At 41.4% G+C, this 24,108-nt stretch overlaps 1 protein-coding gene across 5 annotated transcripts in view; it reads left to right on the plus strand.

The window, feature by feature from the left end:
* Nucleotides 1-24,108, plus strand: part of AFTPH (aftiphilin) — a 63,343-nt gene that overhangs the window by 10,229 nt on the left and 29,006 nt on the right. For 3 of the 5 annotated variants that reach the window (XM_074989410.1, XM_074989414.1, XM_074989413.1), the window contains exon 2: nucleotides 16,176-18,070. In XM_074989410.1, coding sequence (XP_074845511.1) covers nucleotides 16,208-18,070 — 1,863 coding nt within the window. In that variant the 5' untranslated portion in view covers nucleotides 16,176-16,207. Of the gene's footprint in view, nucleotides 1-10,301; nucleotides 10,369-16,175; nucleotides 18,071-24,108 lie in introns of all 5 variants that reach the window. The other 2 variants (XM_074989411.1, XM_074989412.1) reach the window with 1 other exon arrangement.

The following is a 24,108-nucleotide window of genomic DNA, read 5'->3' on the forward strand; positions in this document are numbered from 1 at the left end:
GGAAGCCCAACCTCGACAGGGAGACAAAAAGCCTCAAGGTACAGCTGGCTCCCAGCAGTGGGAAGCAGCATGTGGCACAGAGAGGCCAGGTACTCAGCCTCTCATACCACCCCTCTTCAGTTGGTAGAAGTGCTTCTGGTGAGGACATGCACCACCAACAAAGGAGGGTGGTGTGGACCTAAATCTTCACAATAACTCCTGCATTGATTTAAAGTCAGCCTGACATAGGTCAGCTTAGGGTGTGTCTACACTTGCACTTGATTGATATAACTTTCATTGTTCACAGGTGCTTTAGTCCTCTTTTCCCCTCACACTCACCATGAACATCAAAGTTTTGCTATGCAAGTGCAAATGTGAACAGTTTTGTTGGCGGGAGTGCTCTTCTTCCAGCGAAATGAAAGCTTCTCACAGAGGTGGAAGTATTTTGTTGGTAAAAGTGCTGACAAGAATCACCCATGCTGACTTTCAGGAGCAGGGCTGTGTGGGCAAAGCCTTGCTGCCAAAAGCTGTATAGTGTAGACATATCTTTTAGAATAGACATCCACTTAGAAGGAGGTCTGTGGCAGTTGATGCTGATGTAACTGATGCTTTGTTTTCCAGCCCGCCGAATGTGTACAATGAATCCTTCTGCCTCCTACACTTTGCCTGTAAATTTGGTCCACACTTTAATTATAAAGTAGTCCAAGTTAGTGTAACTTTCAAACCACAGAATGCGATATAACTAAGTGAACAATATATGAATGTGTAAAGTAAGGAGTGGTCTCCTTAAATTTACAATTTTAGGCTGCTTCTACACATGCAACCTCCCATTGAAGGTGGCATGGTAATGAGGCAATTCGAAGCAGGCTAATGATCTAATTCATTGGAGTAAGGGAATGTCAAAGTGGGCACTTATTTCAAAACTGCCTGCATCTACACTGTCAATCTGCCATTCGAAGTCTGCACTTTGAAATTTGCACAGCTACCATTATGCTAATGAGGTGCTGAATATGCCTGTTAGCACCTCATTAGTCTGCTTCGAATTGCCTCATTAATGTTGCATGTGTAGAAGCAGCCTTCATTTCCAAGGAGTTGGTAGAACATGTGAATTACACAAACTCCCACTCCTTTGTGCTCACTGTGTTCAGTGCTTCTAGAGTGATCGGAGAGGAGTTACTTAAGAATGTCTTAATTAAGAATCAAATTCAGAGGTGATTTTTAAAGTTTTAGTGCCTTAGGCTATGTGGATGCTCTGTGTTGGCAAAATTTATGTCAGGGGTTGTGACTATTCCACTCATCGAGGAACAGTGAGTCACCCCCAAAACTAAATTTGGAAATGGAACTTCTCACATCCTTGCTTAGTCCACTGGACTACTCAGACTGATCAGCTGTCACACTCTGGTTTCTCTAAGCATTGTTGCTTTCCAGTTTTCACTCTCCCATTGAATATTTACATTTCAGATTAAATTTCTTGAGCTGTATTTATTTTTATTTAGAAATTGATGAAACTAAGAGCTGATATAACTCACCTTAACTAAAATTAAATATTCAGAATTAATACTGTTACTTACTTTTTAAAAGAAAATGCAGATGTTCATTTACATGTTGTTGCTATTGAAAGTTCACTGACAATTAATTTCTCAGTAGTTCCAGTGCCTTTATAACTGATAGACATTGAAGTATGATGTTACAATTGAAATTTGAAACCAGTTGCCACAAATCTTGTAACAAGAAATTAAGCTTGGTATTTAATGACAAATTCAAGACATTTTAAAATAACCTTTTGAAAGGTACGTGAATGGTGAAGAGAGATATTTGAAGGTTTTAATGGTCCTCGTAGAAAATGAGTTACTGGTACAGGTTCTCCAAATATGTATTCTTGCATGTTATGCAGCAGTAATGGAGACCCTTTATCTGTATAACATACATATGATAAAGAAAGCAAAATGTTGTAGGCAATACTGAATATGGTCCAAACCAATTATGTTTGTAAAATATAGCTTACTTGTATGGTCAGCTCTGGGTGAAACCACGTGACTTGCATCACTCAACACTGAACTTTGTGGATCAAAAGAAGCTTTATGTAATCCAGGTGGAAATATGATGCTTTTCTTTTCATCCAGGAGCCATTATGTGGGATCTCAGGTTGTTGAGAAGGGAGAACCAGGACGATCTGGTCCTCTCAGGCTATAGCAGTACTACAGAGCTTACCGTGACACAGCTGTGCCATTGTCTTGTTCTTACTACTGATGGTGTGAGATGATGGGGAAAGAGCTTAGGGCTTGTCTACGCTAAACGGAAGATTGGCTCAGTTAGGGTTGATTTTCTGGAGTTTGATTTTGTGCAACTGGTGAAGATGTGGCAAAATTGATCTCTCTGGGGTGTGCAGTCAACCCCTGTAGTCTATGTTGTTGTGTGGAGTGAGGGAGGTCAATGCAAGAGTCTAAAGTGCAGTTTCCCAAATGGGGTGTGGGGGGTGGCATGAGGTGACCCAGCCTCCTTATCATTCCCCCTCCCCACCTGAAGAAGGAGCCAGCCTTTACTTCTGGCTCTCAGTTACTGCCATTTTACGTGGGTGACCTGGCATAGCTGCTGTAAAAAGCCGGCAGCCAGCGAAGACTCATGTGGAGCGAGCTGCCTCCTGCAAAGATGAGTGAGTGTGGGTTGGGTGGGAGAGGAGAAGGATGGGATTAGATGGAGTCTGGGGGTGTTTGGCTTAGGTGAGGGGGATGGGATAAGAGCAGGGGGCTGGTGGTGCCTGGCTTTGTGGGATGGTAGGGGCTCAGGTGGGCAGCTCATGGGGCTTGGGCAGCCGGATGGTTTGTAAAACTTGCAGTATTTGGGCAACCAGCCCCAGCATTGCAGTGCTCAGGCAGCTCGGACTGGCAGCTGTCCCTGGCAGCGCAGGGTTTGAGGAGTTCAGACAGGAGGGGGGCAGTTAGCTCCAGCAGTGTGGGGCTTGGGGAGCTTCAGCTGGCAGGCAGGTGGCTAGTCCCAGCAATGTGGGGCTCGGGCAGCTGGCCCTGGCAGCATGGGGCTTGGATGGGCAGCTCAGGCAGCTGGCCTGTGGCTGGGGCAGGCGGCTGGTCCCAGGGGGGCGGTGCTCAGGCAGCTGTGGCAGCACAGGTCTCAGGTGAGCAGGCAGCTGTCACGGTCAGAGGCTTAAGGGACCAAGAACAACCCTTTATGCTTGTTTTTAATTTTAAATAACATTTTTATATCAAGTTTTTGTGTTTAAATTACTAATTGAATTTTTTGTTAAAGGGGGTTGGATGATGGTAAAAAAGAGGTGGGGGGGGTGTGAGGGTTACTCAAAAATCAAAAGGGGGGCATGATGCCGAAAAGTTTGGGAACCACTGATCTAGAGACTAGGTCTTCATTAGGGAAATAATGATTCCGATACATTGATTCTAACTACACAAGTGCTGCAGCTAAAATTGTGCATCTGAAATCTGCTTATTTCCCTAGTATAGACTTACCCTTAATTACTCCAGCTCCTGCTAGAAGTAAATAGCTGTGTCAGGCTGAGATGCTCTGTCTATGTCACTGCTTATGTAAGCATAATTTACATTGACTGGGGGTTAGCTTACTCTCACCCTAAGCAACGTAATTTATACCAACATAAGCTGTAGTGTGTACATAGGGAAATCAAACAAAATAGGAAGAAGGGTTCTTTCAAAGATAGGGTTTAGTTTTGAAAGAGTCCCATCTACATTGCTTTTTCCTTTTGAAAGAATTTCTTCTGAAAAGAGATGATGCAAATGAAGCATGACGTGTAAATAAATGCCTCATTTGCATTCTCATTTTCCCTCATTTGCAGTCCTCTTTTGAAAGAAGAATCCAAGTGTAGACACAGACAAAGAGAATATCTATTGTTGAAGATGCATTTTATAGTGGAAAGAAACTGATCATTCTGATATATCTAACTGGCATGTTAAAAATGTTTCATAAACACATGAAAAAATTAGTTCTGCTGCCAGAAATCCAGTTAAGACAAGCTTCAAACCATGGAAATAACTGCTTCCCTTACATCCTCTCTCACATGTAGTATTTTTCTTCAAAGAAAAATCCATCCTTATTTTAAACCAATTGCAGATAAAGCTCTCTTCATGAATTCATGTATTCAGAAGATCAGGTTGTGGAAAAACCTGTTCTAAATTTGTTTCATAATCATCTTTTTGAAAGATAGGGTAGGATAATTTTTTTATATTTCAAGGAGCTGGCCAAGGCATCTTGTCTCTAAATCAGGGGTACTAAAAGTGAGCCCTGTCGAGGGGGATGTAAAATTTCATAGGGCAGGGGCATAGCACAATCAGCTGCTAGGTCTCAGCCTTATCCATCTAATTAAAAATGCTGAAATATATTTGTGTGTGTATTCACATTATATTCTGATTGATAAAGTTTTGCATTCTGCATACTTTTCTTATACATGTCAAAGTGGGTATTTACATATGAACATAACCAAAATTTCTGTTGGTTTGGATTACATTCGATAGGTTGGGGGAGGAGGAAATGCTAATTGCAGGGATGAAGAGTGGGGCCCAATGTAAAAAGTTTGTGCACCCCTGGTGTAAATGACTGTAACTGGGTGAGTGCAAACCCCATGTAGAGAGAGTTGGAGTTCTTGTTTTACCAGGTTATGCAGGCCTAGAGCAATACCTGTCTCATAGAGCTGGAAGGGACCTTGAGAGTTCCAGCACTCACAGCAGGACTTATATCACCGACACTTTTTTCCCTTTGTGCCAGACCCCTAAATTGCCCTCTCAAAGATTGAACTCCAAACCTTGGGTTTACAGGACCAGTGCTCTAACCACTGAGCTGTTTTTATCCCCAATGGTTCTCAATCAGAAATATGTGTATCTTTGGGGGGTAGGCAGAGGTTTTCCAAGCAGTGTCTCTCATCTAGACATAGTATAGTTTTATAGCACTCAGTGTAAAAAGCGCTAGAGAAGTGACTACAAGCTAAAATTGCTTATAGAAAATGACTTGTTCATATTGCTTAATATATTATACACAGATGTGTAAGTACAATATTTGTTCTGGTTGATTTATTTTCTAATTATATGGTAACAATGAAAAAGTAAGCATTTTTTCAGTAATAGTATGCTGTGACACTTGAATTTTTATGTCTGATTTTATTAAGCAAGTAGTTTGTGAATGAGATGAACCTTCATGGTACATAAGGTTAATCAGACTCCTAAAAGGGGGTACAATAATTAGGAGAGGTGGAGAGCCCGTGGCCTAGTGTTTGACTCCTAAGATGTTTAAACTGAGACTAGAATTCCCTATCACAAAATATAAACCTAAATCCTAGCTCTTAAACTCCATGTCAGATGTCAAATAAAAGCAGGGATTAACAACTGAAGAAATCTGTCACAGTGAACAGTCACAGATTTTATAGAATGTTAATATCTGAGTGAATGACAGTGGAGTCATTCAGTAGTTTATGGTTGGGTGGGGGAAGCTTTCACTGTAAATCCTCCTATTTTTTAGATGCTGAATTTTTAACGAAATGTAGACTTGGGCTGAAAATTCCAGTGCTGCTTGTTGTTTCTTAGTGAGTTAACGGTATTGCTGTCTCTTGAATTGAAAAGTGTAATCAGGTTCAATTTTTGTAATTTTTAGCCAAAGATAGGAAAATTATAATTTTTCATTGAATTTTTAATTTAATATCCTTTGTCTTCAAGTTCTTGAAAACAACTGATTTATCCTTTCATATACTGCCATGCACTTCTCTTATGTCAATATGTCTTAGGGCAGGAGTGCGCAAAGTGGGGAGCAGGCTCCCTTGGGGGGAGGGGAGGCATGAAATTTTATAAGGGTGACGCAGCACAATCAGCTACTGGATCTCAGGCTCATCCGTCTCATTAAAAATGTTTAAATATGTTTTACGTATGTATAATTTACATATATACTAAATGATAATGTTTTTGCATTCTGCACTTTCTTACGCGTACCAAAAGGGCTTTTTTATTTTTTTCATATGAAAATCGAAATATCGGTTGGGATTACATTATAGACAGCTTGGGGTGTCCTGCTAATTTCAGAGATGTAAAATGTTTGCTAACCTATGTTTTAGGGTGACCATATTTCATGTTCCCAAGAAGAGGCCATTGGGGGGGTGGAAGGAGGGAAAACAGAACAGTTCAGGAGCTGGAGGAGTTATCTGCATCAGAAATCCTCACAGGAAAGTGGGTGGGCAGTTGCCCTCCTTGTCACCAGTGGCAGATGGATGTTACAGCACAAGTGGTGGTGGCAGCTGACTCTCAGTGCTTCCTTGCAGGACTTCCCCATCCTCCTTCTAGTGCTGAAAATGAGGCCTGGTTGGGCAGGATCCAGGAGCTGTTGATTCAAGTAATATACCAATCAGCTGCCTATGCAGGGGAAACAGACCAATTGGGATTTACTCTGATCTGTAGCATCTGCTCTCAAAAAGTCTTGGACGTTGCTTACTATTTGAAAAAATCCACTGGGACAGAGGCTCAGAGTAAGAGACAGTATCTGGAAAGAAACAGATGTGTGGTAACTCTTGCTCTTTAGTTTACAACCGTAACAGATACGTATGATCTCAAACATTAGAGCTTCTGAATAAAAGTAGTGTGGTATAAATATACATAGTTGAATTTGCAGTTGGAGTGTTTCTTTGACAGGATAACCAGTCCTGTGGGTAATAGGAATGTTAATGTTTCACCAGTAGGGAGTGGAATGGCCCCCACCCACCATGGGTGCAGGGTACTCCACCATATCCGGAACAGCTGCTATCTGCAGTGGCCTCAAGAGTGCTGCCGGCCTGTCTGGAGCAGCCCCTTGCGTCCTCCCTCTGTTTAATTGGTTAACTAGTTAAGCTTAACATTTAACCAGTTAACTAAAAGGGATTTTACATTCTTAGTGGGAAAGATGTAGATGAGGTATGCTTTACTGAAGTCTAAGTATTTGATATGGTCTCACATGACCTTCTTATCAATAAACTAGGGTAGTAAACCTAGATAGGGCTACTGTAAAGTGCATGCATAAATGGCTGGGTAAACATTCTCAGATATTGGTTATTAATGGTTCAGTCATGCAGGAAGGGCATTACAATGGGATTTTGCAGGGGTCAGTTTTGGGACTGGACCTGTTCAGTATCTTCTTCAAGGATATAGATAATGGCAACAGTTTAGATACACTTACAAAGTTTGCAGGTGATACCAGGCTGAGAAGGTTTGCAAGTGCTTTGGAGGATAGAGTCAAAATTCCAAATGATCTGGTGAAATGGTCTGAGGTAAATAGGATGCAGTTTAATAAGGGCAGATGCAAAATACTACTCAAGAAGCAACAGCTTCTGTTTAGTAAGGAATACTGCAGAAAAGGACTGGGGGCTCATAGTAGACAACACACTAAATATGAGTCAACAGTATGACATGTTTGCAAAGAAAGCAAACATGATTCTGAGAAGGATTAACAAGAGTGTTGTGAGTAAGAAATGACAAGTAATTCTTCCTGTATACTGATTAGGCCTCAGTTGGAGTGTTGTCTCCAGCTCTGGGTACCACATTTCGAGAAAGATGTGGAGAAATTGGAGAGGATCCAGAGAAGAGCCAAAAAAAAAAAGTATGAAAGGTCTAAAAACCATTACCTGTGAGGGACAATTGAAAGAATTAGGTTTGTTTAGTTTGGAAAAGAGAAGACTTAGCAGGAACATGATGGCAGTTTTCAAGTACCTAAAAGGGTGTTATAAGACGGAGGTAAAAAAATTATTCTCCTTGACCTCTGAGGGTAGGACAAGAAGCAGTCGTCTTAAATTTCAGCAGTGGCAGTTTAGGTTGGACACTAGGAAAAGCTTCCTAACTCTCAGGTTGGTTAAGCACTAGAATAAATTGCCTAGGGAGATTGTGGAATCTACATCATTGGGAATGTTTAAGAGCAGGTTAGAAACATGATCTAGATGGTGCTTAGTCCTGTTGTTCTGGCAGGGGACTGGTCTTGATTACCTCTCAGGTTTAGCATTCTATGATTCTGTGACTTTATTTTTAAAAGTAATTTATTTTACAGGGGGCAGGATTTAAATAAACTCAGACACTAAGGTGAGGTGCAGATCGGCAAAGTTGCAATTGTTGAGGTGCACCATAACTTGGCATTTTACAAATATTGACCATTTTAAATCATTAGCAGATCATGTTGCAGGATCTAGGTTTAAACAATTCTGTTGCGTTGCTGTGTGCTAATTAATGAACGGTTGATCTGTTCCTTTTTAGAGAGAGGTTAAGTGATCCCTGTTTGACTTAAAATTCATTGAGATAAAATGTACTATATATACTTAAGATCATCTTTGGTAGAACTATTATATTGAAATAAGCACTTTTTCTTTGAAACGAAATGTGATTTTTTTTTTGTTTTTTTGAGAGGATTGAATTCATGTGATGGATAAGCAGCAGGAACAGTGAATCTGATTTCATGAAAATCCCTGAATTTTAAAAAAGGCACATTCTGCCCTTGTGGTGTTGGTGCAAAATAGATACGGGCAGAATGTTTCCTAAACATAAAGCTTATGAAGTTTAAATAAGACCTCTAACATTAATTATTTGAGGATTAATTTTGGTGCACCTTTCAATTAACTGAATGCAGTAAACCCTCGATACTACAGACCCCAATTTAGCAGACTTCAGGAACAATAGACAGCTGCTTCCCCTGCCCTCCCCCCTCCTCCCCCCCATTGTTCCTAAAGTCTGCTGGGATGCGTAAAATCCTAAATCCTCCCCGTCTCCAAAATAAATAAATAAATAAATAGAGTGAGGAGACTTTCTGCTGCAGCAGACTGCACCATGGTCGGAGGAGTGCATGGCTGCAGCTGCTATATGCCAGGAAGTGGCCCTTCTGGCAGCATGTGGCGGGCACCTCCATCCGTGGCTAGGCAGCTGCAGCCACGTGCAGCGAGATGCCATTAGCTGAGTGCAGTGAGGCACTTCTAGCCACATGTGGTGGCAGGGTCCCAGTCGCACAGTAGGATCTGAGCCCAGGCGGGGTCCAGGGGCTCCTCCAGTGGTGGCTTCAGTGAGTTGTAGGGTTGGCTTGTGGTTTTTGGTTGAGGGGGTTGGTTTCTTTTGGGGAGGACTGGGGCTGGGAGAGTGGGGAGGCAGTAAACACTCACACTTAACAGAATAGTAACAGAGAGGAAGCCATGCTAGTCTATACACTATCAAAACAAAAAGCAGTCGAGTAGCACTTTAAAGACTAGCAAAATAGTTTTAGGTGAGCCTGGTCTGGCTATGGTCTGAAGAAGTGGGTCTGTCCCACGAAAGCTCACCTAATAAACTATTTTGCTAGTCTTTAAAGTGCTACTTGACTGCTTTTTGTTTTGACATTTAACAGACTTTCAGGAATACCAGACATTCCTCCCCACTATTAGTCCATCACATGGAGGGTTTGATGTATAGCAAACTCTTTCATATCTGGCAACCCGTAGACCAGGAGGTTGCCAGATATGCAAGTATCCTGGTTAACGGGGAGCAGCTGGGGAGGCACAGGCAGGGTTCAGCAAAGACAAAATCGTGGGATCCCTGAATGATGCAGGGGTCACACTGCCAGAGCCAGGAAGCTGGCTGGGGCTGCGGTAATGTCAGCAGTGCTTGGGCTGGCAAACCTGCTGGGGCTGGAGGAATGCTGGCAAGAGGCTGGGGCCATGGTGAAGCCAACAGGGGCTGGGGGAACACCTCAGCCCTGGCGCCTCCGGTGATGCTGGTGGTGCCAGGAAGCCAGCTGGGGTGCAGGGGAATGCTGGCAACTTCAGGAAGCCCACTAGGACTTGGGGAGGGGGGCGGGCTCCTGCAGTGACTGGGCCCAGGGAAAGTTGCATGATTATGCTGGGTTATCTGAGAGTTCTGGTTAAATGAATACTGGTTCCATGGTGTAATGTATTTGAAATAGGAGTTTAGCTACGTTTTCCATATCAAAAGAAAGTTAACTTGAATTCAGATCATGTATAGTCACTATTCTATGGAATCTGAACTTTTTAGGCAACTGGGTGACATTTGAACGGTTTGCAGAGTAACTATCAGAGAGGTAGCTGTGTTAGTATGCATCTGAGAACAACAGTTCTGTGGCATCTTATAGACGAACAGATATTTTGGAGCATAAGCTTTCATGGGCAAAGACCTGCTTCATCAGATGCTCATGCTCTCATAAAGTGGGTCTTTGCCCACGAAAGTTTATGTTCCAAAATGTTAGTCTCTAAGGTGCCACAGGTCTGCAGGATAAATATTAGCCAGAGATAAGCCAATATCTTGCATAAACTAGATTTCTCTGTCTTTCTGTGCCAGTCATTTATTTTCTTTCCCTTTGTTCAGATCAGCGTACCCTGATGATGCAGATGGAACCCACTCCTGAGCCCTTTGCTTCTTCCCTTCTAACCAGGTGATCGCTCACTGAATTGTATAAAAACAAAAAAGCAGTCCAGTAGCACTTTAAAGACTAACAAAATAATTAATTAGGTGGTGAACATTCATGGAATAGACCCATTTCTTCAGACCATAGCCATACCAGAACAGGTTCTGTTTTCCTGCGACCTAATATTACTACATTTACAGCTCTTTTAAAAACTCAATGGCTTCTTTAAGGAGAAGAACAACCCAGACTTGCTCTATTATTACTCAATAAATGTAACTACCTATGTTTCACAATACATCTCAGGCTTTTAGGACCATCAGTGTCCAAATGTATTTTATTACATTTATCACATTTGAAAAAAATTTAAAATTTTGTCCCACTCTCAAACCAGTTCCCTCCCCCACCCCGTTTCTTCTGCTTTCACTTCCCTTTTGAGTCAGAGTTGGACATTTCTAATTTGTTGTTATTCAAAAGCATAGTGATTTGGTCACTTACAATGTTACTGAAGGTAGCACTGCTCTGCGCTTGTATTCTGTTTAAATATTAGTTGTAAATAAAAACGTTAACATTTGTGTCCTTTTATTACTTTTGTATTGATAAACATGTATTTTATTTTTCCTTTTAAAGACAAGTTTAAAGAATTGTCTGCTTGGATGTTTTTTCTTACTTGCAGAAATACCAGGAATCTTATCCTCTGTTATTGCTGGAGGTCAGAAAGCCAAAAAGTAAAGTTAAGGCTACAAAGTTATTTATGAATTTTTAAAACAAACAAACTTTCTCCAGCTTTTTACAGTAATTTTAACTGTTTCTGCACAGCCACAGCAAGAGGGGGAAGACCTTTTCCTTTTTTGGCATAAAAAGCTAATGGCTCTTTATTTTAGAGGTAGATATTACCTGAGTAACTGGAAGACAGTCTTCACTGTTTACTTTCATAGCCTTCAAAGGTTATCTTCCTTGACTTTATAATAACATAAAGGTGGACCAAAATTCAGTTCTGGGATGCAATCAAAGCTTTAATTTATTGGGGACAAAAGTTAAGAAGTCAGATAGCTATTCTTAAAGACTGTCGTTGGAAAAGACTGTATATTAAATTCTCGTCTCTTTTAAAGGCAATGTAATGTAAATGTAAAAGTTTTGGAAAAATCTAACTTGTTTACCACAGCATACTAACAGACTTAAAACAAAAATAATAATAAAGCCCACTGCACCAATTTCTGTACAATGGCTTTTCTTCCCTACACGAATGGATTGAAATATATCCTGATGAGTGAGAGGATTTCAGTTTCTTCCTTTTGAGAGAGAGACATATTGGGGCCAGATTAATCAGACACTTACTGTGGATTTTGCTATGAAATATCATAAGCAAGATATCAATATTTCAACTATCTTCTGTGCTCTAGTAGTTCTAGACCTGTTTTGCTAGCTGGAATAAGAATGTATTTCTCTTTCCAGTTACAATCAGTCCATCAAGGTAGTACAACTGTATTGTAATGTCAAGGGATTTAGCTGCTAACTGAAAACGCAGTGACTTTCACGACACACTTTTTTGACCTGATGATCATTCCTTTGTAGAAACAATTTTAGGACAATCTGATTATCCAGATTTTCTTCAAAGAAGTGCAGAAATAAGTAAGCTAGCTTTTTACAAGCAAAACATAAAGCAGTCAAGTAGCACTTTAAAGACTAGCAAAATAGTTTATTAGGTGAGCTTTTGTGGGACAGACCAGAACAGAACAGATTTTTACAAGCAGTTCTTTACAGTGGAAAGCCTAATGATGGGATCACCTGGGGCCAGGAAACTTCTGTTTCAAGATAACTAAAAGCTAGAATCAGAGAGGTAGCCATGTTAGTCTGTAGCTTCGATAACAACAAGAAGTCTTGTGGCACCTTATAGATGAAGAGAGATTTTGGAGCATAAGCTTTCGTGGACAAAGACCCGCTTCATCAGATGCATGAGTGGGGCGGTGGGGTTGGTTTCAGAGGGGTATTTAAAGAATGGGGTCCCAGAAAAAGGGAGGGCCAGAGCTGACAAGGTCTATGCAGGTCTATTCTATCTACACCAGTGACATCATCACAGGACCTAGTATCAACCATACCATCAGGGGCTCCTTTACCTGCACATCTACTAATATATTATATGCCATCATGTGCCAGCAATGCCCCACTGCAATGTACATTGGCCAAACTGGACAGTCTCTCTACATAAAAGAATAAATGGGCATAAATAAGATATCAAGAACAGTAATGTACAGAAGCCCTTGGGGAACACTTCAATCTCCCTGGACACTCAGGAGCAGATTTAAGAGGGGCAGTCCTGAAACAAAGAAATTTCAGAAATCAAATGTAGAGAGAAATCTCTGAGCTGCAATTTATTTGCAAATTTGACTCCATTAACCAAGGATTAAACAGACTGTGAGTGACTCACAGCTTACAAAGGCAGCTTCTCTGCCCTGGGTGTTAAGATCTCCCCATTAGACTCTGACAATGGCTCATATCCCCCTGTCTGATCTGACGACTTTCCTCTTTTGATACCTACGATTGGTAATGGGCCATTTCCACCTTGCTGAATAGACCTTGTCTGACCCTCCCTTTTTCTGGGACCCCATTCTTTAAATACCCCTCTGGACCCCCCCACTTATGCCTCTGATGAAGTGGGTCTTTGCCTATAAAAGCTGATGTTCCAAAATATGTTAGTCTATAAGGTGCCACAAGACTGCTTGTTGTTCTAAAAGCTAGAATGTCAGCACAGTTTGTCAATCTGCATTACAATACCTAATTTAAAAAAAAGTTTTGCAGAAGGGTCCAGATGTTCCTTTTTAAAGCTTGACACAAACATATTAAGAGTATTTTCACTTGCATAAGTCCTTGGAACCTTGAAAGTGAAACCAGTGTAAATTTTCTTCTCTGTTGGAGTTGTCATTTTGGCGTTTTGGTTTTTTGTTTTGTTTTTTAGAGAAAGCGTGGTTTACAGATCTGTCTATGGATGGCTAGAAACGGGGGGAAGAGAACATGTGTACTGTATAGGAAGCATTGGGTTTAGTTCAATGCACCACCAGTAACTTTAGTAACAAATATCAAACCCTGCCATAATAGAATACTGAGGTTTGCAGTGTTGTCACATTTTCAAGGTAATATCACCAGTATTTTCCCCTCAAGAGGAACCAGTGAAATGGTTTGACTGCCAGCTATCATCTCTCCTGGGTGGAGACCTGCAGCTCGTTCACTCCCTTTTTAACAGAGCATTTTAAGGCTGTACACTAGACCCCTGAGTTATGCAAGTGTTGTGCCCCGTTCACCCTTGCATAACTCCAAATTTTGCACAAATTCCAGACGGGAGCTGGGATCCAGGTGACAGCTTGGCTTCCTGCTCCCCTGGGCTTGTGGGAACCAGAGGAAGCCGAGGAGATGCTGCTTTTCCCAGCTGGGGGAGCTGGGTGGTCAGACATCCATGGCAGAGCAGCTTCTCCTAGGCTTCCCCAGCATGGGGGAGCTGGGGGCTGGAGCCGGGAGCTGTGTTCCTTTTGATTTGCACTTACCTCATATTAACACGAGTTAAGCACAAATTGAAATTGTCCTTATCGGGGGTTTGCTGTGGTGTACGGCAATTCTTGTGTGTATATTAAAGTAGCTTGCAAAGAGAAAACATCATTGTTAAATGTAAGATGCAGTGCTTGTGATTTTGTGAACAGTAAATGTTACACTTCATGAGAACTCCTGTTTTGTGAAGTAGAAAGACTGCTTTGAATCTTGCATTCTAAAGGAAGAGGCACATACAGTTAACAATGCATAAATAGCAATGAATGCAGTAGAAACATGGAACTTTTGCAATATTTTTAAAAGTAAAGATTGAGATTCAGATTCATGGTAATTAAAACTCAAGTAGCTTAGAGTTTAAGATTAAATGATAGAGCTGTTTATTTCTAATATATTTATAATTCACCATAGTACTAGGTACTGAAAAGACTAAAATGTGGAGTCTAAGACTTCTTAAAAATTAGACTGTCTCCTTTTTGTGGTTTTAGTAGCTTGCAGTTTAATATTTTAAAGATTAATCTTAGCTTCTGTTTTTGTGGATTAAGTTTGATGAAAGGGTTACTTTTGCATTAAGCTTTGGTACCTATAGCAGAAGTCCTCAGCTGATGGATTGTGACCTGAAAATGAGTTGAAGCTAAATAGGTGGGGCATGCTGGCTGCGAACTATATGTTGTGGGCTGTAGAACCCAACAGAAGCTTGGGTTTGAGGGCAAGGAACTCCAGGCTTCCACTCACTGTCAAGTCAACTCCTCTCCCCCTTTTTCTTACCACTTCAAAGTTAGAATCCAGTAGAGCTATCTTTGTGAGATGAGTGCATGCAAGAAGGGAGAATTCCCCATTTTTTATGCATAACCCATAAATAAATTAGTTTAATATTTTCCCATAACACTCTGCATACCCAAATGATTGTGGTGTGGGATCTGTCAAGCATGGTTTTGGACGTCTTTTGGCATGTGACTCAAAAGATGTTATGAAGTATTAAAGTCCATTTTGACACCTTTCTAGTTCCTTAGCTTGTCAAGACAAACTTTCATGTCTTCAGAATTCTTTTGTGTGTGGAATTTTGATGTAATTCTCTGATAGTTATCAGGAAGTCTTAACTGTGTGGTGATTTTTGTGACAGTATATTAAATAACAAAGAACTAGGAAGTCTCGCTCATGCTCTTTTGCCCCCACACCATTTATAAAGTCCTGTGCAGTCATCAAAAGTCTGTATTGTAGTGAGGTGGAAGGCCTGAGTCCGTACAGCACAGGTCTGGTATGAGGCCTGAGGCCTAGCAACCATGCACATAACATGGCTCAAAGCAAAGCTAAGCTGTGAGCATGAGGCAGGCCTCTGCTAACAGAACTTGGCACAGACAGGGCTGAGAGTACAAAACACTAATTGGTAATTGGTCCAAGTGCAGAACAGTAATTGATATGAGTTGAAATCACAAGGTCTTACCAGCTCTTTAAAAAAGACCTTGATACCTACTCCTTACAGATACAGACACAGGTTCAGAAAAGAATCTATAATGACAGCATGATGGGTAGAGATGATCTAACCAAACTACGAGGTATAAGGAGGTGGGTGGTATCTAAGTAGCATCAGAAGGCCGTAACCTGACAACGTCAGAGGGTGGTAACCTGAAACGTCAGCAGTAAAGTGTGCTTTGTTTGTACCTGTATATAATATGGTGTCTTGGAGGGACTGTCTTTGTGTGACCTAGGGGTCAGTGGAATTCCCACTGGCTGTGTCAGTCCGTTGCTGCAGGTACATCTGTACGGTGGTGGTCTTTGTACCTTGCTTGGTAATAATCCTGGCTGGGTGCCTTCGATCCTTACCTGGTCTGTGGTTTTTGAGAAGCCGCAGCTGTGATCAGTGGGCCTACTTCATTGAACACACACACATACACATGCATGTGCGCATACACAAGCAGCCTTTTGATTATCATCACTGACAGCACCAAAGACCTGTGAGGATACCACAGCAGTAAATTTGCTGTACTACATATATTTTGGCCATTCTTCCTTATAATTGGTTTAAGTGTGTACCAGAGAGTTCCTGTTTAGAGCACAGTGATAAATGTGATGCAATCTGTAGTATATTTTGTGAATACTTTATTTGATGGCAAAGTACAACTGTTTCCCTTTTCTAATGCGTCCATGCACTGTTCATATCATTTTTCTTGAAGTGAAATGTAAAACAGAATAAAATATTGCATTAACAATCTCGCTTTTTCCACAGTAAACAGTAGAACTGTGTAATTTCGATATTTTTATGTCAGAAAAGTAGTAATGTCCTTTTTTTTTCTTTGTAGGTATAAATTAAGTTTCTAAAAGGTATTAAACAATGGAACCAGACATAATTCGTATGTATTCTTCTTCGCCGCCGCCACTAGACAATGGTGCTGATGATGATGAAGATGATGATTTTGGGGAATTTGGTGGATTCTCTGACATAGGCACTTCTGGCATAGGTTTTGGTGCACCAGACTACAGTAATTCAAAAGAGGAATTTATAACCACAAACCATTTTATGTCACTTCATGATTACTGTGACAATGAAGATAGCCTTGCAACCTTTACCTCTGTAAAAAATGGTAAAGATAAAGACTGCACTGCAGAACTTCCTAAACCCACTAAAGAACTCTCTGATGTATCAACTAATACCAGCAAAGAAAAATTTAAGACTACAACTTCAGGTACTTCCTTTGTAAATCTAGAAGATGTAAAGAGGACAGGGGAACAAAAAGAGAACCCTGGGAAAGCAGAGGGTTTCTCCTCTGAAGGCATTAGAACTGATAAGAAAGTTATGGACCAGGACCAGCAAATAGACACTTGTAATGGTGAGAAACTCTCCTGTCTAGAGGTTCTAACAAATGGTTTTGCAGCATTGGACTCGGCAAATCCTCAGGGAATAGATGATCTGGACAGTGTCAGTGACTCCAAGGGACTAAAAACTACTAGCACTCATAGCACCGAGTTAAGTTTAGACTCTCTGCCCAGCCCAGCTGAGGATTTTGCAGATTTTGTTGCATTCACAAACAAACAAACAATCCATTTAGAAGAACCAGAACATAAAATATGCAAAGTGTTTAGAGAGAGAGAAACAGAGAATGTACAGGAAAACCATGTAATTAATAGAGTGGCTGAACAAAGTATTATGAAGAAAGTGTCTTCAGATAAAAGCCATGAGTATGAAGGAGCAACTTTCACTGAAGGTGAGCAGGTATGCAGTTCAGAAACCAGTTTGGTAAATAATGAAGTTGGTAGCAATTGTGAGCAGGACCCTACAGCACTGGAATATAATGACTTCATTATTTTTAGCATACCTCTAACAGCTGAGAGTTCAGTCAGCACTACTGAAAATGCAGAAAACACTGGAAGGCGAAAATACTGTGAGTTTGGGAATGGCAAAGAACTTGATTTACCTAGCGCTAATGATTCTTTGGAAACAGAAAGTATCAACTTTACTAAAATTCAAAACCCTCCCAGTGATCCTGCAGAAGAAACTGATTTGGGTGATTTGGAAGATGTAAAGAATGGTGAAAGTAGTACTGAATTTCTGTCTTGTAGTGATACAAATGAAGATGATTTTGGTGACTTTGGCACGGTTGGTGGTGCATCTCCTGCTTTTGTTAACGATACTCAAGAGTCAGTGAATGATTTAAGTTTGGAGGAATTTTCTGAACAGTCTGCACACTTCAGTGAGCCAAGTGGTGAACTTGGTGATTCAGGAGATACAAATGTTGTGCTAACTGTCAAACAAAAGTCAGATCAGTGTGAACTAAATCAAACTTTAGAATATAGAGCTATATATACCAATGCGCTTTCTGGTGTGGAAATCCCACCTTTTGAAGTGTTGGAAAATGGAGAGAAGAATGAATTTGGAGAGTTTGATTCAGTGCCAAAACCTCAAGATGAGTGCAGTGCTTTTCAGGATTCTGATGACTTTGCAGACTTCAGTTCAGCTGGTTGTAACCAAGCTGCAGAATGGAATGCTTTTGAAGACGAGCAGAAAGAAAGCTGTTGTTGGGCTGCTTTTGGAGATGAACAAGCTGCTGACTCTCATTGCACAAGAGAGACATGGCAATCATATAGGACAGATGTACCTCTTAGTGTTGACAGTACAGCAATCCATAAGACTAGCAGTGTTGCTTTGGCATCTTTCCATGGAGCTGCCATTAGGCAAGAATCAGCACCTTCATTTCAGGTAATTTGCTATATTTTGTCCCTTTTCTGGATTTTTTTAAAAATTACTTAGTAAGTCTTATCTGTGCTAACTGCTTTAACAATTCTGGGATCAATTTGAAGTTGGCTTAACTGTCAAAGCAGGGTCAAGTTGACCATCGGATATGGAAAGGAATTGAAAGTAACACAGTTTTGTCTGTGAAATACAGATCATAAATTGGGGGGAGGAGTTTAATATAATTAGTGGTAACCTACTGCAGTGCTTATGTAAATAAGATCACAAAGACTCAACCAGGGTTGTGGGGTCAAAATGAAAGCCTACTCTGAACCTATTTGATTTTATCAAGCTTCTTGTTGCAAGTAAGCAAAGAAGTTGCACAACTTCATTTGTATATTGCTGAAAACAAATATTTTGACACATCCTTTTTAATCAGACAGAAAAAAAATTATTTCCGTCCCGCAAAACCAAAGGCTGATGAACAAGCATTATATTTAATGTTATATTAAAAACTTTCAGAGCATCTAAAAACTTCTCATTTGAACTGTAAAGTTTCATTGACAGTGCCTGCGATATACTGCAGGCCTGCTTTTTAAAGTAAAAGGTCCTATTCTGATAAATATTTGGGGTTAGATAGAATTCTGCATATAAGCCTCCTGGGGCAGACACTCTCCTCTTTCATGTCATCCTGAGCACATTGACAGTGCCTAAAAGTTAATCTCATTCAATGATTACTACATAACAAGACCAACAAATCATTTGTTTGTGCCTGAGTGTGGAGCTGTTATAACATGGGGTATATGCTATTTCTTTTTAATTTTACAGAAAAATCCATTATCATGAACAATCTTTGCTGTACTTAAGAACAATCCTCCTACTTCCCAGCAACTTTTTAAAAATTGAAAAAAATTCTAATAGTATGGTAGGCCTCTTTAGACTCTTCAGTTATCAAGCCCCCTACCCTGTAAATGTCCTTGTCTAGTGGCCAGGTCCTGTAAGCCTATACATAGATAATTCCACTGACTGCAATGAAGTTACCCAGATGAGTAATGGCTTACAGAGTCAGACACTATGTAGAAAGCAGAAAAACAAAGGATGAGGGGTGGAATGCAATTTATTATAAGTAGAGCTGGCAGCAATACCTATAATTAAGGTTGGCTAACACTTTAGTACAAGGCCACATAGTCAGTTGCTTGTACTGTGCCAAATTTGAAGCCCTTGGTGAGAGAATAAGAGAAGATAGAGGCACAAAAAGGGTATTGGGGTATGGGGAGGGAGGGAGGGGGAGAGAGAAGGATCTGTATCCTCTGGAGCAGTGTTTCAGCGTTTCATAAACTATGTTCGGCAGAACACTGGTGTTCTGTGAACAACTTGAAGGTGTGCCTGAGCATTTGGAAACATACACTGATAGTATATATTTCCTGTTGTTAACACCAGATACAGTGTTACTATTTTGCTATGGTAGGTACCTGATTAAATTACTTCATTTTGTTTTTGCTGTCTGTTTTGCTGGGCTTTTTGTTTTGGTCTGACAATTTTTTTTCAAGAAAGTTTTCATAGGTGTTTCCCATCGAAAAAATATTTGTTTGGTATTCCATGGTCTCAAGAAATTTAAGAAACACCACACTAGAGTATGCTTCTTAATATAATTCAACAGAATCCAGAATACCAAAGTCAGCATCTCTCTAAAAATTATCTGTAGAACCCAAATGCAAAATGTTTTATTTCCTGTCAATGACTGGCTCACATAGGGAAGAAGAGCCTTTTGTCTTTAGGGTTTGCGTGGGGAGAGGTCAGTGAGACAGACACACAGTCTCTCTCTCTCTCTCTCTCTCTCTCTGTGTGTGTGTGTGTGTGTGTGTGTGTGTGTGTGTGTGTGTGTACACACACACACACACACACACACACACACACACACACACACACACACACACACACAGTCTTTTATGTATAAAAATATGGGAATTGAGGTGACTGACCAACATGATCCAAGCTTTCCCATCCAGTGTCTTCCACTCTCCATGCCTGTGTGGGCTCCTGAGATGGACCTTCTCTCCTGGTACCTGGCAGTGCATCTTTCAAGGTAAAATGTGGGGAAGCATGCAGGACCACAGGTCCCCTTCCCCACATTTCTGTGTAGGTTCACACCAAAATGTGGCAAGTAGCAGCTTTTTGGCGTTGTGCGGAAGGGAGGGATGGTAGTTACTTCCAGCTTCAGCAGGGTAAGTGCTGGGGTAGGAGTGACCTGCACCTTGTTTTTCCTGAGGCTCTCTCCCCTTTCCCATCCCCCATCCATATGGGCAGAAGCAGCTTGTCCCTTCCTGTCCGCACAATGTAGAAAGGCAGCTAACGCTCCAAGCTGCTGCTGACCATTGATATAGCCCAGTCACCTGCGGTCCCCTGGCTACAGCACAGGTAGGAAGGTGATAAGCCCTAAGGATGAAATGAGCAACAATGCTCAGGGGACCTAGTCAGAGAGTTGGCTTAGCAGAATAAGATGCCTAGGGGGAAGAGTCAGCTGTTCACACTCTCGGGCCAGGTCCTACGTTGGGAGGCAGCATGTGAAGACAGAGCTAAATGCCCCTAACTGGGGACCTGCAAGGTCAGGGCACAAACAGTATGGAAATAGCTTCTTCCCTGCCACTCCAGAGCTTAGCTGAGGATGGAGAAGCTTCCCCATGCCAGTTCTGTGTAAGGTTTTGGCAAATACAGGATTTGGCTTTTCCTGGCTGTTTAGTGAGCTGAATGATCTGACTGGGCCTGGTTATCCACTCACTGCTGGGAGAGGAACGCACCACACTAGGAGTGATATGGAGGAGGAGCAGCATGTGTGTGCATGCGAGAGAGAGAGAGGCTGCTGCTATGCAATTTTTGGTACACCAAATGCGTACCAAAAATTGACATTGCAGCTGTTGACTTCCGCGCCTGTCTTCACAGCAGAAGGTTGATGGGAGCACGCCTCCCCTCAACTTTTCTTAATACCATGTCACTCAAAGAAGTTCTGGGGTTGACACTGACCCTGGAAAGTGCCGTTTCGCACATGCACAGAACAGCACCCTGGAAGATTGAGTGTAAGCATTTGATCTCCCGTAGTGAGTGTAGACCCAGCCAGAGAGAACAGGGAGAGGACATTGAGAGAGCTGTATAGGACTGATGAGTAGGCAGCAGAGGTGTCACATAACCAACCACTGCCTGCACGCAGTCATCAGCCATCGTAACAAATGGCCGATGCTGGCTGGAAATGGGATGGGGTAGGAGGAGGGTGGGGAGGGGAGGAAGAGGGTAGCCTGCTGTCAAGAGCTGGCATGCAGTTGGGACTGCACTGGCAGACCAGAAGGTGAGTGACCAGCCCAGCACTACAGCTTTGCCCAACCACCAGCCTTACATATCCACCCCATCATCAGACTCTGGACCCCTCACTACTGGTAGCTGGGCCACTGGTGAGCAAGGATCAGGCTAGCAGTAGTACTCACCATTAGTGATGGGAGGGGAGAGATGGAAAAAATACAGGACAGTTTGCCCCACATTTTTAAAAAAGGTAAGGATGCGTACAGGAGGGCTTGTATATGGGATGGTCCCTTTAAAAATGGGGCATCTGATCACCCTATTCATAACAAACCCCAGGCATGGTTGAACAATTCCCCTGGTGTGGCCTTATGCACGCTAGTCATTGAATTGTAGCTCCCTTGCTGGACAATGGCTGGTAATTTCTGTTCAGCGTCCACCTCCCTGTTGGTTACCTCCCTTGCCACTGTCTGTAGAGAGCTAGTATCTGGGCATCTCCAAAACCCATAGCATGTCCTGGTGCCAACCATGCAACATATTCTCATAATTTCATATGCATCAATTATATGTATATTTAAATAGAAAAATGGCTTCCAGTATACTATAACCTTTCCATGATACCTGACGTGGTGCATGCTATGTAAGCAAAACCACAGTTATATACAAACCAAGGAATATGGAGGTTACAGAATGCTCCCCACAAGTATAGAGAGTCACAATGGTTTTGGGACTGTTTACTATTCTGTTTTCATTGGATCAGTGTAGACTTTTTATTTAAAATGTTTTATTGATTTACCTGTCCATAAGTTGCCTTGTAAAAAGAAAAATTAAACTGTATACCAGGCCCTTAATGTTTTCACAGCGTTTTGGTTAAGGGGCTTAATGCTGAACTGCTTAAACTAGTATGTATACGCACACATAGTTTAATAAAATAAAAAAATAATCTCCTGCCCTGTTGTGCCTGCATTATTTCAGCAATATGTACTCGTGAGGGAACCGCTCCAAAAATTAAATTCCATGCACTGTATTTTGAAACAGTGTGTTTTATTTATCAAAATAAAACTATATAATTGCATCAGTTTCAATCGTTTTGGTTCGAGAACAGCAAGAAGTCTTGTGGCACCTTATAGACTAACAGATATTTTGGAGCATAAGCTTTTGTGGCCAAAAACCAGCTTCATCATTTTGGTTGTATAGTTAACAAATCTGTCGGCAAATATGTCTGTAACAACAGACACAAGCAAAAATTCCCCCAGGAGCAGAGTTAAAGAAACCCCTACAATAACCCCAAACAGTTGCTGCCTCTCCCTTACCCCCCCACCCCGACCCAGATTCAGTTATCTCCCTGGCCCAGATATTCATCCCTCCACATACCTCTCACGTCTGCCCCTCCCAGAGCCTGGCCCAGATGTTCACCCCCAGATCATAGTGCCACCTTCCCACCAGAGACACTCACACTTTGCTCCCCCCAGAGCCCAGTGGTCATCAGGGAGATACAGACTAATGCCAGCTCCTGGATTTGCACAGAATTTCCTGTGCTCTGCTGCCTCCTTCCTTCTGTGTGTACTGGGGACTGCAGCTGCTGGGATCCCTCCAGTTCTCTGCCCCTCCCTCTGGCCTTGTGTACTGTGTGAGAGCTGGGCGCTGCCAAGTACAGTGACCCCTAGTGTTAGCCAACAGCTCAGCAGCCCCTTTTTGGTGAGCAGGGGTGGGGAGAGGTTCTGTGTGAATGTTAATTTCTGCAAAATTTTGCATTGTGCAGTGGCTCAAAGTTCCCCCTGGAGTAAAAATAGCTTTTAATAAGAGGACCTTGAAATAATTGGCCAGCATACATAGCATATGCCATTAATAGGCACAAAAGGCCTACATTATAATCCCAATAGAGATAATCTGCTTTGATTCATTTGAGGGGCACTCAGTAAAATTTGTTCATCGTAGAAAACTAAACAAATTAATCTTTCACTGTTTTATTGTCTGGAATATCACAGTTAACTTTCAGGGTGACAAGTAATGGCCTAATTCTTTCAATACGTTTGTTGATTTAGGAACTCGTTTTTTCTTCTCAAATAGTAATGGTACTTGTGAGCAGAACTTTTAGGAGCCATACATACACACAGTACACCAAAAAGGGACATAATTTGTTCTGTTCAACAAATGTCATACTACATTTTAGAGACACAAGGCAGTATCTTCTTAGCCCAACTTCTGTTGATGAGAGAGAGAAACTTCTTTACTACACCGAGCTTGTAAGATCAAGTTTCTTTCTTTTACTCACAAAGGTTGGTCAGATTGTCCACCTTATCTCTTTAATATCCTAGGCCCATCGTAACTACAAGACAGCATATTAAATTTTGGGAAATGTACTTGCTGGTCATGTGAGAAGCATTATAGCCAATGTTTCTTGTAGAATAATTGTGATTTTTTTTTTAACTTTACACTAAGTTATTGTATAACTAGGCCATCCAGGAAGACCTGATACTTGTACACAATTTATATGTATTTTCCACTACTCTTTTCTCCACTTAAGTTGTTGGATGGAATGTAAAGGGTGCAATTCTAAAATATCAGCAGAATTTTGTAGTTTGTTTTTTTGGTAACTCCCTTTCCACCCAGGAGATGCCAACAATATCATATTTCCAATTAAATGAACAAATGCAGTTGCTCCCTTTAGAGCTATTGCCATTGTTCCCTTGATATACTTGGGTAGAATGAGTCAAGGGACTTAGAATTCTCCCCAGTTCAGATCTCCCAATCTACAACAGAAACTTTCCTACTTT

This window comes from Carettochelys insculpta, chromosome 3, assembly GCF_033958435.1.
Source record: "Carettochelys insculpta isolate YL-2023 chromosome 3, ASM3395843v1, whole genome shotgun sequence".
NCBI lineage: Eukaryota > Metazoa > Chordata > Testudines > Carettochelyidae > Carettochelys > Carettochelys insculpta.